Source organism: Etheostoma cragini, chromosome 10 (genome assembly GCF_013103735.1).
Source record: "Etheostoma cragini isolate CJK2018 chromosome 10, CSU_Ecrag_1.0, whole genome shotgun sequence".
Classification (NCBI taxonomy): Eukaryota; Metazoa; Chordata; class Actinopteri; order Perciformes; family Percidae; genus Etheostoma; species Etheostoma cragini.
The window spans coordinates 14,707,907-14,723,358 of record NC_048416.1 but is presented as its reverse complement, the minus strand read 5'-3'; the positions used below and the strand labels follow the sequence as shown (position 1 = coordinate 14,723,358).

At 42.1% G+C, this 15,452-nt stretch overlaps 3 protein-coding genes across 6 annotated transcripts; 2 read left to right on the top strand and 1 right to left on the bottom strand.

Annotated features, from left to right (window-relative positions):
* Positions 1–45: 45 nt before the first annotated feature.
* hmgxb3 (HMG box domain containing 3) lies at positions 46–12,710 on the bottom strand. Of its 4 annotated transcripts, none has more exons than XM_034882815.1 (21): positions 12,441–12,710; positions 11,726–11,878; positions 11,405–11,579; positions 10,022–10,567; positions 9,749–9,856; positions 9,474–9,608; positions 9,093–9,337; positions 8,632–8,741; positions 8,471–8,551; positions 8,176–8,258; positions 7,976–8,083; positions 7,708–7,848; positions 7,230–7,537; positions 6,976–7,103; positions 6,133–6,264; positions 5,804–5,988; positions 5,491–5,713; positions 3,422–3,555; positions 3,000–3,119; positions 2,624–2,833; positions 46–2,232 (listed from the first exon to the last, which is right to left on the bottom strand). In XM_034882815.1, exons 2-21 carry the CDS (start codon positions 11,863–11,865, stop codon positions 1,633–1,635), a joined length of 3,912 nt encoding a protein of 1,303 aa, XP_034738706.1. In that variant the 5' UTR covers positions 11,866–11,878; positions 12,441–12,710; the 3' UTR covers positions 46–1,632. The 4 variants fall into 4 exon arrangements, with proteins under 4 accessions (XP_034738706.1, XP_034738705.1, XP_034738703.1 ...); XM_034882814.1 differs by having other exon boundaries at positions 11,726–11,888; positions 12,441–12,709; XM_034882812.1 differs by having other exon boundaries at positions 11,726–11,888; positions 12,578–12,708.
* Positions 12,711–12,757: 47 nt separating this feature from the next.
* On the top strand, positions 12,758–13,712 carry LOC117952027 (SLC35A4 upstream open reading frame protein-like). Its single transcript, XM_034884079.1, has 3 exons — positions 12,758–12,875; positions 13,268–13,366; positions 13,473–13,712. The coding sequence occupies exons 1-3, from the start codon at positions 12,861–12,863 to the stop codon at positions 13,668–13,670; spliced, it is 312 nt and encodes a 103-aa protein (XP_034739970.1). The 5' UTR covers positions 12,758–12,860; the 3' UTR covers positions 13,671–13,712.
* A 451-nt stretch (positions 13,713–14,163) lies between these two features.
* On the top strand, positions 14,164–15,218 carry slc35a4 (solute carrier family 35 member A4). The gene has a single exon (XM_034884078.1). The coding sequence runs from the start codon at positions 14,223–14,225 to the stop codon at positions 15,195–15,197; it is 975 nt and encodes a 324-aa protein (XP_034739969.1). The 5' UTR covers positions 14,164–14,222; the 3' UTR covers positions 15,198–15,218.
* The last annotated feature ends 234 nt before the right edge of the window (positions 15,219–15,452 follow it).

Genomic DNA, 15,452 nt, shown 5'->3' with positions numbered 1-15,452 from the left:
TCATTATTTTATATTTACTTTATGACAAAATCATTAAAATTTCATTTACAGGACTTAATTGTTGTAATGTCTATATCTCCACAATATGCTGCTTCTGACCAACATGTGTCCCTATTGAACACTTGAAGTCTTAAAAAATGAACCCATATTCAATCACTGGGACATCCTCCGCGCATCATGAAAGTCTTATCAGTCCATCATAATTTTAATTGAAGTTAAGCAAAGCATTGTTGACTAAAAGTAATGTCTCTGAAGCACCACATGCAGACAGATATACTAAATATCTTCAGTTCATTCTCAAGGGCCGACAGCATGAAGACAACAGATTGGATGTGTCAACAAATATACATTTATCATGACTTTTCAAAAGCAAACAGTCCAGAAGGCAAAAAGTGGCAGGGGAGAGGTGAAAAGATAAATGAAATCTTTGTCTCTGGACACAAAAGGGAAATAAATACAACATACTATTAATGGTTAATATATACACTTAGGCTTAAATTAGCTGAGTTATTAAAATCCTGTTTACATTCTTTCAGTAACAGGAAATAACACCTTCACACACTTCACGCAAGTCTTGGATTCCTATTGGTAAAAACCACTAACTTTTGACTTTTACTAACTCTCACACTCTCTTTTACTGTAATGAGAGATGGTTAATGTTATGACCTTGTACCCAGTCATTTCATTTTTAGTATATTTACAGTTATTTAGTATATTCAAAGCTATAGTGTGTAGTTTCTGTTGCCTCCCATGAGGAATTAATGCTCTTAATACTAAGTATTGACGAAAAAACTGTTGGCGCGTCCACATGATACAAGCCTTCCGTGATCGTGCATCCGCCTCTTCCACGCAGTTGCTAATAGCCATGGAAGAAACGGAGGATTAAAAAAAACTGATGGCTTCGTGGCCGGATAAGCTCAGTTTGTAGAGCAGGCGCACATGTATAGAGGTTTACTCCTGGACGCAGCGGCCGGGGGTTTGACTGTGACCTGCGGCCCTTTGCTGCATGTCATTCCCTTTCTCTCTCTCCCCTTTCATGTCTTCATCTGTCCTGTGGAAATAAAGGCCTAAAAAAAGCCTCCAAAAAAATAATCTTTAAAAAAAACATGATGGAGTTTCCAGAGGAGATAATTATCTTCACTCCGGTTTCTGCGTGGGAAAGTAACAATCTTCTGAACCTACTGAGAAATACATTGAGAGTTTTGTGGAGCTGATTAATAATCTTAATTAGCTTTGTAGCAACTCATTTGGCAATGCTGTGAATGTAACTGACGTCAAAAGGTTATGCACTATAGCTTTATCACTACTGATTACTTTTCTCACTACCTACAATAAGCTCAATTCTCAGCAAAGATGTAACCCCCTTTAGCATTATTCAGCTTATTTCCTCACGTAAGTAAAACAATGTGCAGCTGACTAAATGATCTGATGTACAGGGTGGTCTAAGAGTAAAGTACTCTTGTCTGTAACAATGAATTGAGGACTCCAAATTATCAGATCCTTCTGGTAGCACTTGCGTCTCTCCTCATGACTGTCCCTCTGATCATGTGCGTTTCTGTTTATATGCATGCAGCCATCTCTACATCCAGTCCATCCCTCTGCCTTCATGTTAAATGTCCATTGTGAAAATTTCTATTCAGGAAGCACAACCTCATAGGTCTCTGTCCCTCCCTCTTGTGTCTGTCCCTCCAGCCCACTTCCTTCATCTTCCTCTTTCTCTGTGTTGATCTGCGCCACTCCCAGTCGGTACAAAGCATCCCTGATAACTACTTCCCCAGGTTGGCAGGCATTCACCACTTGGTTGATCTGCTGGCAAACAATGTCTCTGCTCGTGAAGAAATCTAACAGACGGTTGTAAAGGTAATAATAAGCTGTGTTGTTGAAAACCACAGGTTGACGGCGTGCACGGCTTACTGAGTAACAGTCCTCTGAGTTCTCTGCGGAGTTGTTCTCAGCTGTGTCCGTCTGCTCTTCCTGTTCTTCCCGCTTGTCCTCCTCCCCTTCCCGCTCTTTATCTAGCTCAGCCATTAGGCTGACGTAGGGCTCCAGATCACTGCAGAGGGCCATTGAGTGGTGCTCTGAAGGAAGAGCAGGGGGATCCTGGGCTACTTCGGGAGGATGAACCAGCCAGCGACAAGGTGATTTGGTGATGGGGTGGACCTGCTGGTTCTCTGCTACCAGCGATAGGTCAGGGCTGTACGGCTGGTCTTGTAGCTCAGCACATGACACAAACTAAACAACAAAGGGGAGAGGTCGTCTTAGACAGCAACACACTTTGAACCTTTATAAAAGAAACACATATGTATACAGTATGTATGAGACATCTAGTTTTCTTGATATCTGATTAATCTGTAAATTTGTATTCTGCATACAAAAAGCTAAAGCCAAGCATTAAAATTCAGATATTAAAACCTGCTTTTACAGCTGAATTGACAGGTCTACTGAGCTCTGATGTTTCTACCATTTTTTTAAGAAGAACAGAACATTCCAAATGTTCCACTGTGAAGTCACTCTTCACTCATATATGTGAATATGGCCGTCATTTCTAGAGTAAAAACATGTATTTATTTTAAATTTCAACCAGCACATGTGAGTTCCCTTAATAGATCATTTGATCACTTACCTCTGGCTTTTCGAAAGGGTCAGAGAAGCAGCCTTGGTTCCTTCCCCACATCTGGGTTGCCTGTTCTGGGTACTGCATGTCTGCACAGAGCGCCACTTTACGGGCACAGTCGCTAACGTAGACTGGGGGCCAGTAGCGGGAGGAAAGTAGCAGGTCTACATGGTCTCGAGCCGTCTCTCCTCTCACCAAGTACTTTGAGCCGCACACCACCTGGACACAGGTACGGTATAGGAGAGAAATGGATGATTAACACAAAAGTCTTAGAAATACACAGGGGACATCAGAGTTTCAATTTCCACTGTGCTTATGTAACATTTATCCGTTTTTCATCTTAGACTGATCTCTTTAAGAGAATGACAGAGCTGCCGTTTTTTACCTTGTGGGGACAGACCGTGGACAGCTTGCCAGCGGTGAGGTGTGGGGGGGGCTGTGGAGCCGTGGAGAGGCCACCATGAACAAGTGTGTACAAGGAGATCAGGGAGGTCAGCAGCTCATTCTAACACAGAGAGAGACAGAAAGGATGCTTTTATTCAAGCAAACTCCCAAACAGATTACAGCAAGCAAATCAACTTGCTGACATACCCTTGAGCAAAAAAACTAAAGTTTTACTAGCCCCAGAGTTTGGGGGAGGGAAGAAGGATTTCCTGTTTTTTTAGGCCAAGAATTTATCACATGATTAGTTTAATTGTCCAAACTATAGTAATGCCTGTTAACTTCCATTCATTACTATACAACAGCAAAAACATGTGAGCATAATAAGCACATTTGTTTCTCACACACACAAACACACACACACACCTTAGTGGAGCCTGGGGTGATGCTCGCCCCACAGTGGTCCAGTATAGTTCTCAGCTCAACCTCACTGTGATCTTCAATCTTGTCGAGTCTCAGCTGACCATCATGAATGAGACGCACCAAAACGGATGGATCTCCTAAAACAGATGATGTAAACACAATGTGGTCTCCTTAATCCACTGTGACCAAAATCAATTTAATACTAGTTTTGTATAAAAATGATTACTCATAGAAATTAGTACATAAATCTGTTCTGCAAGGGGGAATAACTTAACACCTAACTCTAACTTGAGACTAAACTGAAACTGGAACCCTTGCATGACATTTGCATCATCTTGATGTTATGACATCAGTCTAGGTCTTTTATGACAGTGGGTATGGTTAGTCTTTTGATAGGGTCAGTACTGACATGTCACATGAAGGGGTGCGGTGCCTGTTGATCTGATTAATGCAGGCATTGCAGGTGTGTGGAAGATTCATTCAGGAAGAAAAAAAGAAGCTGAAGGCTTCAAGTGGCAAGACACACAAGAGCTGCAAACCACAAACTGAAAGAAAGACACTCTTTGAAAGACTGTTTTGTTTCCCCCACCACACGACTTTTTGTAAATACATCTTTAAAAACCTGAACAACAACATGGAGAGCAGGCTTGCGCGGTCAAAGAGGAGGTCGCTCCCAATGGCATGGACACCAATCTTTCTACCGCCAACGGAAATAGTGGCTGGGTGAGTCAGTCAACACAGCACAACCCCTCTAGAGGTAGGAAAGAGAAACACGCATCCTGGCAAGCTCAGGTCTCATTCTTACATTAAATGCAACACACAGGGAGAGTAGACAACATAAGTAATGTTATAAGCTAGGTCAACCTTCAGTAGTGTTTTTTTTCCTTTGTTCTATGAGCACAGGTTAGCTTAGCCTTGTAACAATCGGGGGCTATCGTCCGGGATATGAATGTGTGGTATTGAAAGTGTTGGATGGTTGCTTGTGCTTTTCAGCAAATCAATTTTATTGTTGCCATTTGGGTAACACTAGTTCACACCCCCTGTCTAAACGTTGCTGTATCCCACCTTTGGTGATTCAAGCGCTGATAGTTGAGCATGGGAGGATTTGAGCCAAAGAAGTATCTTAAAACAGAAGTAACCCGTGCATGGGTGGTTAAGCTTGATAGACAGGAACTGGGGAAAGTGATTGAGTCTTTTGGTTAGCTCTTACTTCATAAGAGCGCCAGACCATAGGCAGAGAGATTGTGAGTGTCAACAGAAAGAACGTGACTGACAGGAAAAAGAGAGAGAGCGGGAGCATGAAAGGAGAAAGCCTGACTTGGAGAAAGCTAAGCTCACTTTAGATCAGGGGTCTTCAACAGGGGGTCCGCGACCCCTAGGGGGTCCGCGGAGGTACTGCATGGGGGTCGCAAAAGTTTTGGTTGATTAGACTTTTTTTTATATTCCCCCCCCTGCAATTTTTTCCACTAATTGAAATGTCTTTAAATACATTCAAATACATGAATTCAACACACTGTAGTAAACAGATAAATTGAGGTCTTATAGTGACTATAGGACCAGTTTGATATAACACAATTTTATACAATATATATAATTAGGGGGTCCCCGCTCCATCTCGCCATCAGTTTGGGGGTCCTTTGCCTGGAAAACGTTGAAGACCCCTGCTTTAGATAATAGGCATCAGGAACAACGAGAATTCTTTATATACACAATGAATTAGCTCTGGTGCCAAGGTTTCACCCTGAGAAAGTTGAGCTATTTTTTGAAATGGTTGCAAAAATTGCAACGCTGAGATTGGCCTAAAGAGGGATGGGTAGCTCTGATTGAAGGGTCCCTAACAGGAAACTATCAGGAACCTTATTTTGCTCTAGACCTGATTGTGATACAGCACTTACAATAGCTGTCTGTGGGCACCCAGAGATCTATAGCACTTCAAAACTACTAAACTTAACACTTCTTTCCCTTATTTCAGACAAAAAAATGATTTACAGTAACTACTGAAGACTTCACAATCACAGGCTTAACGCATGTAAAACGATAAAATTCTGCAGCTGTTTAAAAGAATCAGGTACCTGAGGGCTGCTGCGTGTGTGACAGGATCTTGTCCTTCTCTGTGTTGATGACAGTGGGACTCCTCATCAATGGGGGAATGAAGGGAGCGATGATAGAAGCATCCACCCACGTGATAGGGATGTCAGTGGGGAAAGTCGCTTGCTCGATAGCCTCACTCTCCATGGTCAGCCAGAAGTCATCCACGTTCACCTCATCTGAGACTGAACCCTTAGGCCAGGTAAACTGTGGACATTATCAAATGTGTGTAAGCATGCGGAGAGGACACTACAATATGCAGCATGTAGGCACACAAACCTTGCCTTAATCTCTCACCTCCACATTCTTTAGCTCCAGGACGTTGCTTGTGTATCGCTGTGCAATCTCCAGTTTGGGAGCAACACCACAAATGCCGCAGATCATGTCGTTGTAATCGCGCACTGTCAGACACTCAAATGCCCAGTAGCCATTCAGAAGAAGCTCTTGAATTCGAGATAACTCCTCTGGACTCATAGCATGCACTGATGCAAAACAAGAAGACATAATGAAAATCATAGAAAACTTACTGTAAAAGGCAGAAGATACAAGATTGCAAAAGTTAAAAATGCAAGGAGAAATTGAACACAGTTGCAGAATTCATGTATGTAGTTAAATCCAGTGTTTACCAGGGTGATTGGGTGTGTGGTCTAGTATGGTCCTGGCTACCTGATAGGGGGGTTGGCCCAGTTTGATACTGGACCTGATCTTCAGGAATAGGTCAATACTAACAAGCAGTCTGTTCCCTATGTTGAACAAGCCTGTCACAAAAAGAATGGTTTATATACACTTGATAAACTGGGAACAAGCATTACTGTTACCATGAATACTTTAACAAATCATTGCTGCCTCAAATAAAACAAAACAGTATAAAAAGCTGCAGCCACTATTGACTTATGGTTTGTTATACAAAGCCATGTAACATTTCTGTTAAAACACTAGAGATCAAAAAATTACGATAATAAAAGCAATTTTTGCATTCATTTTGATAATGTGTCGTAAATCTGGGTCTAAAATGTTTACTAGCCAGATTAAGCAGCTAAATATTAGGATGAACTTGGCATCTTGATCCTAATATTACAATAATGTGTCTTTTATTCATCACATCAACACTCTCAAAAACAAAACATTTTGAAAACATGTTCTATTAAATGAGTCTGGGCAAAGGAGTTAAAAATGTATAACAAATTAAAACTGAAAGGAAAAAGGGGAACAGTAGCATTTACTGGAATATTAGCATATGGTACGCAAGCATAATTAATAGTTGTGGTTCCTCCTTTTGGCCGATTAGCAAAGTACTGATTGTAAATTGCGTCTCTCATACAATCACCCTGATTAAATGCAAAAGCTTCCACCATGAAGCAATCAGTGTATTTAAAATAAACATTATGAAACAGAAGTGATACCCATGATTCCTAGAAGTACATGCATAATTTGATCTGAACAATGCTTTTGTCAGTGGTGCCGTTTACCTGGATGCAGGTCTGTGAAGCTGTGCAGAGCCAGACACTGAACATTGAGACACACCTTGAGCTGAAGAGTTGCTGTCTGGATCAGTGTCTCAGTAAGCAACCAGCAGTCCTCTTGTCCTGCAATGGTACTAGGATGTACAAGCACACACACGTAAGAAGATACATTAGGAAACAGGATATCAACACGCAATGTCTGTATTGTCGCACTAAAACAAGAAGCAGATTAGTTAGGATACAGAAACCCATGTTCTTACCTCTGACCTCCTTTGAAGAGAGGGTAGTTACACAGACCACAGTGAGTAGCTGCTGATTCATAGAACTGAGGCCACCCAGACTCTACCAGCGTCTCAGCCTCTACGCCGTCCTCGTGCTCCTGGCCACTTGGTTGAACCAAGACGATCTGGAGACTATTGAGCTCCTGGATGAGGGTCAACGTTTCCTGAAGCTCAGTCTCGCTCTCGGGAATCTGAAGGGAACGGTGCAGTAACTGCAGGGTATTTTGGCGCTGGATGTCCTTCTGAGCAGGACTCAGGGCCTGATATGGATCGAGCAGAGTCCCAGACTGAGAAAGGAAAAAAGAAGTTCAGTTTTGAGTTGAGATTTTAGCTTCAATAATCACATAAATGAAGGTGAGTCATTAAGTACAAATAACAGAAAATTGAGATTTAGGGATCCAAGGGAACGAGAGACAACCGGAAACACAACCGACACTTCGAGGAATTAAGCCTTTACCTTAGCTCCCTTGGCATTCTTCTGGGTCAGCTCACAGCCACATTTAGGGCAAACTGCAGGTTTGTGTCTGTTCTTATACATATAGTCACAGGACGCATTCTTACACCGACCCCTTCCTCGTGCTGTAGACAATCCCAAATCCTAAAACAAAGTGCAAGAATGATCCACAAATCAAAAAAACTGGATATCTAGAAAGAGTATAGAGGAACATTAAGTTGTATTAATTTAAAAAAAGGCTAAATTGCACCGAGAATAGTAATATACTGACAAAGCTGGAAACAGTGTGTTGTTTGAAAGGCACGAGAGACAGGATATTCACTCTTCTATCAACCAATGAAGACACAGGCTGGCTTCCATCTGCTGGACCAGAAGAATCCTACGGAAAGATGTGCAGAGGAGTGAGGATGTAATCTGCATCTTTGCTGTTTGTATTTGTGTCTGTTTCTAAGTGTGTGTGTGTGTGTTAACCTGCTTGACTGCGGATGTCGGGCCCGTCTGGCCGAGCTGCTTTAAAGTGCTAGGTTTGAGTCCTGTGAAACTCTCTCGAGGAACTGTGGTTAAACAAAGACCACATCAGTTGAGAGCAGTGACCTCAGAAAGTGCAGTCACTTTTATACATATCCCTTCCTCTCTGTGTAATTAAAGGTAGCTATGCCAATAATAAGCATTGACTCAACATACAATAAAACTGTATCCAAACTACAAACTGAAAGATTACATTTATTAAGTATATTACAAATACAATTTAAATAATGCACAGTACCAGTGGATGATGTGTTGTTGTTTGCACTCTGAGACTTTCCTTTGTCAGGGTGAACAGTTCTGATCTGGTACAAAGCCCGGCCTAGAAACACAAACATACCGTATGTTAACATCTTAATTGAACACTGACAACAGCCTGTGTAGCTGGATGTTTTATCTTACCTGTGCTATAGTAGGCAGGAAGGATGGGTCTCACAGGCCTCTTGTGAACAGTGGCATTGCTTCTGATTTGAACTTGAAATGTCGTACCTTGAAGACTTTCTTGAATCTGTCTATTTAATGTCAGAGGGAAAGTATATCAAGTGAGATGCACACTATTATCAAAACTTGCAATAAAAACAGCTGTGTCATTATACTTCTAGTCCATTCATATTTTTGGGTTAACAAAAGGATAACAATCCCACTTTTATACAGTTCAGCATTTCAAATAAACAACAACAATAAGTAACTATTGATCAAACAAATAGCAAGTCAAAGTTAAGTAACGTTCTGCACTTAAGCACCAATCTGCAAATGGTGTACAGCACAGTTTTAAACTGTTACAGTCCACATGGTCCTAAGGGTTCCATGTATCAACTAGAACATACTTAAATAACTGGCATTAAAACATCATGGGTGCTCACTTTGTTTGTTCCTTCTCCTTGGTGCTGGTGCCCTCTAGTGGCTTTCCTGCTGGAACAGCACGCTGCTTTCTCGAACACTGTTTAACTTTCCCCTTTTTTTTGCTCCCGCTGGCGTTTGTTTTACAGACATCAGCACTCCCCTCCTGAGCAGGGTGAGGTGTGGATTGGCAGCTTGCATTTGCCTTGGTTTCAGCTTTCTGTGGCAATTTCTTGGACACAGCTTCTTTTTCTTGTGTCTTCTTTGCCTAATTTATGCAGCCAAAATTCAAAATGAACTGACTTGAACCATAGGTAATAACTGGAAAATTAATCGTACTCCTGGTTGTTCATATAAGATTGAACATCCCAAACGGTTGTATGCAGATACTGCTCGACACTTACAGCAGGTATCCATTTTCCACCCAAGTGGCTCCCACATTCAGGGCACGTCGGTGGCTTGTGGCGGGTAACATACACAAATGAACATCCAGGATTTAGACACCTCCCACGACCTCTCCGGGTGTATGTCTTCACAGACTGCACAAAAAAAAAAGAAAACAGGAAGATCATGTCTCGGCCCCCAATCATCTAAATAATGATATTCCTAAGTGTACACTCTGTGCTTTCCATTTTCAGTATTGACATTAATTAGGTGGATGAATAATGTGGGTACTTACCATTTTATAGGAAGGAGTGGAACTTTGTTCTATACTGGCTCCTACAGAGACCATCATCACTGGGCCCACAGAGCTGACACTTGGCAAAGACTTGGGCTCTAGCAGGTTCTGAAGTGATAGACAAATCATTTCACTGCATTAGCTACATAAATGGTGGTGCTTAAAATGGTCAAGCAATAATAATATAATAACAATAAAAGTACAATAATAACCAATAATATTTGCTAAATTAAGCTTGTGGTGCTTACTGATAGAAGGACATTTGATTCTCACCTGGGTGGGTATGATGGCAACCACCTGTGTAGTTTCCCCCGGTATCTTCTGCACCATCGCCCCATGACCCCTACCAGTAACTCTAGTCTCCTTTCCTTTCAGCGTCACCCCATTTGCTTTAAGGCCAACAGAGCCCCGTGAGACATGGGTGTCTGTGGAGGCCGGGGCTATGCATAACACAGAGGAAGAGGAGGAGGAGGAGGAGGAGGAGGAGGAGGAGGAGGAGAGAGGGATTCCTCGGAGGCCCGTGAGCTTAGACGCCGCAGTTGTTTCCTCTGCCATGTCATCGACAACAATGGGCAGCTCAGTGAGCTCCAACTCACCGGCCAACCCAAGAGGTGTGAACCGGGACTCTTGGGTGAGAGAGACGGAAGGAAGGCCTCCCTCCACTGGAGAGTCCAGAGACTCCACACTCATCTCTGGCTGAGAGCCTTCCAGCTTCTGATTTGAAGAGCACCCTTTAGACAAAAGAAAGTAACTGGCTCTGGGGAGGATTTTACGGAAGCCTGGCAGGTCTTTGGAGGGTGTGAGAGACGACTCAGACGACTGAGGGAAAAGCACAATCACAAATATTGTTCATGGCCATCCATAGTATAACTCTGACATTGTACCAAACACGAGTGAATAAGGCTAATGTCAAGACAAAGCAGGAAAAAGCTGCTCCGTCTCTGCTGTGGTACTTGATGCTAATGGGTCACTTCATTCATCCTTTCTCTGTAGTTACATTAGCCAAATCTATTAATTACAAATGAAATCAATCCAATTAACTACATGAGTGCATTGCAGTGTGTAATCATAAAGAAGGAGTCCGATATACTCAACAGCCTATACCAAATCAAGCAATCGGTCATGGAAAAACCTTTTAAAAAGATTGCCCAGGGTTGTCTGGTTGGCACTATCATTAAATTACTGCTGCAGGTTGTACTGACGCTACAGAATATGCATTACTATCCCTGCAGGCATTACAATGTATTTCTGTATAACAGTAATAGTCATGAAACTTCTGACTCATTTCTCATAGTATGTTCTGTTTGTCATGGACTTTTCTGCAAGTTGTTTTGCACTTTTATGCTCATTTAGGTGATCGATGACCCTTAAATTGTTTAAAGTCAGTTACGTATCAGCTGAGCTTTACTTGGCATCAACCATGATTCAGATTCTCCTAAAAACAAGTGAACATCATGTAACCGCAAAGAAGCAGTACAGATATTCTGACCATGGAAAGATACCTAAACAAACATTTTCCACACCTTCAAATTACTTTCACAACAGGACAGTTTATTCTGATGTTATGTGAAGGTTTTATTGGTGAAATAAAATGCTCCATGGATGCTCAGTCGGACTGTATTTTATGTAAACATTTTTTGGGGGAATGCAGCTTACTGTGTCTATGCCCTCCTTCTCAGACTTGGCTTTCTCCAGATAGTAGCCTTTCTCAGCAACGCTGAGCCTTTTCCAGCTTTCACTGATTCTCTTGTTGATCTCCGACTGTGGTAGATTAGGAATTTCCTGTTGCATAACCTGATGAACATCAAAGTAGTAGAGCAGGTAGGCAGACCTAAGAGAGACAGCCAGACAGACAAACAGATAGATTCTATGTCAATGGGGGAGACATTTTAGAGGCTCAAACTCTGTTCAAGACAGTGTCATGCTATTTTTACAGCTCGGTGTGAATGTTTTTTTTGGCCATGTACTGTACATTACCTAGGCTTCTTAGGTTTCTCAACACTGTCTTCTTGAGCTTTGCTCTTCCTCTTTTTTTGGGTGGTCGCCTCCATTTGGCTGTAGTAGCTCTCCACCTCCTCAGTCACTTTAACAACCTCAAACACCTCCACTTTCTCCATGATCTCCAAAGATCTAGGGCGACCTTGAAAAAAAGTACGAGCACAGTTGGTTGTTCATGTTTGAACCTTGATGAAGGTAGAGTTTATTGTTGTATCAGACTGCATCAGCTGAGCCAAATTAAAGTTTATTAAATATATATATATATTTCTTTGCATAATACTATGCTTTTAACTCCATAGCCGATACAAAGTTTCAACGGACACAACATTGCACAACGTCACTCCTCTACAACATGACTGGATTTCTGAAGTTATTATAGCTCAGTAGTTGGCTATCTCTCAGCTGATGAGATGCAAAAAGGAGTACTTCGTCTAATAAAAGCCACAGAAAGTAGGAGAGAGTGACTACGGGCTGGCACTTCATACAGACAGAGTATAGCACTATAGTGTCATAACCAAAACAAATATCATGGCAACTTGTCATGCATAGGGCTCTTAGGGAGACTAATAAAATGTTAACATGTTAAAAGCTGTAGTCCTTTTCCTGCTTTAAAAGTAGGTTTACTGGCGTGTGCTTATACTGCCCTCACGGTCGGTGAGCTATCCAATGAAATGCCTTCTTATTGAAGCCTTACCTACGATGGCCCGCTGCTCTACAAACTGCTCTAAACAACCTTTAGTAGTCGCCGAAAAAGTCGGACATTTTGCCAATGGTAATTAATGCTGAAAGACGCCTATACTTCATATTAAATCAAGGATTGGCGATGCAAACATGTCTGTAAAGTAACGATAGCTTCGTTTCTCGTCGTCTTGTAAAAATAAAACATGGCGGTTTGTTGCCATGGTCCTAAACCAATCAAATGCTCGAATAATCAAGTACGGACCAATCACGGGAGACGTTTTTGACACGTTGAAGTAACGCGTGCGTCCCATAGACTGTATATTTGACGGCCTATGGTGCGTCCCAAACACAACTCAGACCCAACTAGTTGAGTCGAACAAAGGTAAGTGTCCCAGGCTTGTGAGCCGATCACCGATTATGCCACTGAGCAAACATGGCGGGTGACAAGGTGAGTGAGTTAACTTTGCTCTGGCTTTAAATGTGTGATAATCCAATATAAATGTCACGTGTTTCGACCGATGATAGCCACTGCTAGAGGAGCACGAAAAACGGCTCCTCTCCGTAGTAATTGGCTTTAAAATTACGTTTCCGGGGCCAATGGTCGCTTCTAAATGAACTGAATCGATTATTTAGCCGTTAAGTTATGTTGCTATTCGCTAACGTTAATGAGGTGTTTTGTTACAGAAACTCTTCATGAGAAATTCTGTCAGTAACTGTAACTTTAAGCTATGTTGTACAGCAACTTCCTGAGCCATCCTCAGTTACATTAACGTAGGAATGCGTAACGTTACACTTAAAATATATATGTTTGTTAATATGCATGTGATGCTTTTGTTTTAGGATCCTCTGAAACAGCTGAAAGATCTGACGCAGCTCAAAAATCAGTTGGAGGAAATCCAGAGGCGAGTAGAGAACGAAGTGTCTGTAGGAATCTCTCCGGTAAGATGTTAAAGGGCCCCTGATAACAATATGTTTTTATTTTTAATTTTATTCACACATGCTGCGACCGTGCTGAAAATGCTGCTGTTATTTTTGTCTCTTGTAGGGAGGCTCAGTGTTGGGATCTCCATTTCTGAAGGGCTGTCTGGCCGGCTATGTGGTGGCCAAGCTGCGCTCCTCTGCTTTCCTGGGAGTGCTCCTGGGAACAATCACTGGCATATACGCAGCACAGAACTACCAAGTGCCTAACATCGGAAGGACCGTGAAAGAGTATATGAACAGCTTGACAAAAGGAAAGAAATAATTCGGGCTGACTGCTAGTCTTGTCAGTGACATAACGGGCACAAGAGAACGAAATACTGTTGCAGCTGCTGGCTTGTGAGGGATCAGACTTAAAGATTCCTGTTTCGACTGGACTATGGATGTTATGTCACAGTATAACTGGAATTTCATTGGGGACTCAAACTAAAAGACTTGTGTTTTTTTTTTTTTTTGCATTTTGGTTTTGGGTTGAATTTTGCCTTGTTTCATTTCTGCTTGTATCTGATTGATGTCAGCACAAAATGGAAGACTTTGTGCCTACAAGGTTTTAATGTTTAAACCATCAGATTTTAAAACTTTTCTTTCTGGAGCAGGTATCTAAGCATGGTACTTTTTGAAATTCTTGTGTGTGTAAAACAGACAGTCATTTATGCAAATGTCTCCTACACACAAATTAATTTGTTTATTATACATGCAGAGAATAGTGCATCTAAATATTTTATAAAAGACATTTAAATGGTTGAGATTTACAGCTTTTTGCGTAATGCACTATAAGTAGCATTCACATTTTTTGGTTTGTTTCGCGTAAGTAAAAATGATTGTGATCCAGAATGTGGGACCCAGTTCCCCAGTAAGAATTAGGAGACTATGGAAGAAAAGGATTCTGTGGGGTGTCCTCTTTGGGCTGATGGTCCTTATCTATGGCTCTCATGCACCGCTTATCACTCTCACCAAGGTGGATGGTCTAGTACCTTTCAACCCCTCATCATGTGTTGTCATGATTGAGTTATCCAAACTCTTGATTTCTGTGGCGACTCTTGTTCTAACAGGGGGTACATCTGCCTTACGTGCTCCTCCACCTCTAGGCCGCGTGGCCCCCTATGCAATCCCTGCCGTACTCTACGCCGTCAACAACAACCTGGTAGTTCTCATGCAGGCCTACATGGACCCAAGCTCATACCAAGTCCTTTCTAACCTGAAAATTGCCTCCACAGGGCTTCTGTACTCCCTCTGCTTAGGCAAGAGGCTCCGACCTTCTCAGTGGTTAGCTCTGGGGCTCCTCATGGGTGCAGGGGTATGCCACAGCTACAGCAGCTTGGATCTAGGGGACCATGAGAAGGCTGAAGCCGAGGAAGGTCCTAGGCTTTATATCACAGCTTGGGGGCTTTTCCTTGTGCTGGTGTACTGCTGTATTTCAGGGCTGGCAGCAGTTTATACAGAGAGGGTGCTAAAGAGCCAGAAGTTGCCCTTAAGCTTGCAGAATTTCTACCTCTATGGGTTTGGTGTGGCCATCAACGGGCTCTCATCCTTTGTAGCAGGTGAAAAGAGCTTCCTGGAGGGATACTCGGTGGTGGTTTGGGCCATTGTAGCAGGGCAGGCAGCTAACGGACTCCTGATGTCTGTGGTGCTCAAGCACGGCAGTGGAATCACTCGATTGTTTGTCATTTCCTGCTCCATGCTGGTTAATGCTTTGTTGTCTTGGGCCATTTTAGGGCTGCAGCTCACACCGATTTTCCTCCTACCTGTGTCTATGATTGGACTGGCAGCTTACCTTTACTACAGATACTAAATAACTGAACCATAAGGCCCATTGAACTCATTACAGTCTACCTGTACTTCTGTTTTTCTAGTTGGTGTTTTTTTTTTTAGATGTAATTTCTTTTATGCCTTATATCCATCTGCCTTAGGAAATCCAGAATCCAACATCATGTGCAAACATTTGTCAACGAAACGACAATTTGACAACGAATTTGACAATTGACATAATATTTTAGAATTTAATATAATTGTTACACCGATGCAAGTTCATTTAAATAATGCAAAT

Coding starts and splice junctions, on each gene's coding strand:
- LOC117952027 (XM_034884079.1), top strand. Junction 13,367..13,472: donor TGTCTGTAGGAATCTCTCCG/GTAAGATGTTAA, acceptor TGTCTCTTGTAG/GGAGGCTCAGTGTTGGGATC.
- slc35a4 (XM_034884078.1), top strand. CDS start 14,223: ATGATTGTGATCCAGAATGTGGGACCCAGTTCCCCAGTAAGAATTAGG.
- hmgxb3 (XM_034882812.1), bottom strand. CDS start 12,632: ATGTTTTATTTTTACAAGACGACGAGAAACGAAGCTATCGTTACTTTA. Junction 11,889..12,577: donor TATCGTTACTTTACAGACAT/GTTTGCATCGCC, acceptor CTTTTTTTCAAG/GTCGCCCTAGATCTTTGGAG. Junction 10,568..11,404: donor AGAAGGAGGGCATAGACACA/GTAAGCTGCATT, acceptor CTTTTCCCTCAG/TCGTCTGAGTCGTCTCTCAC.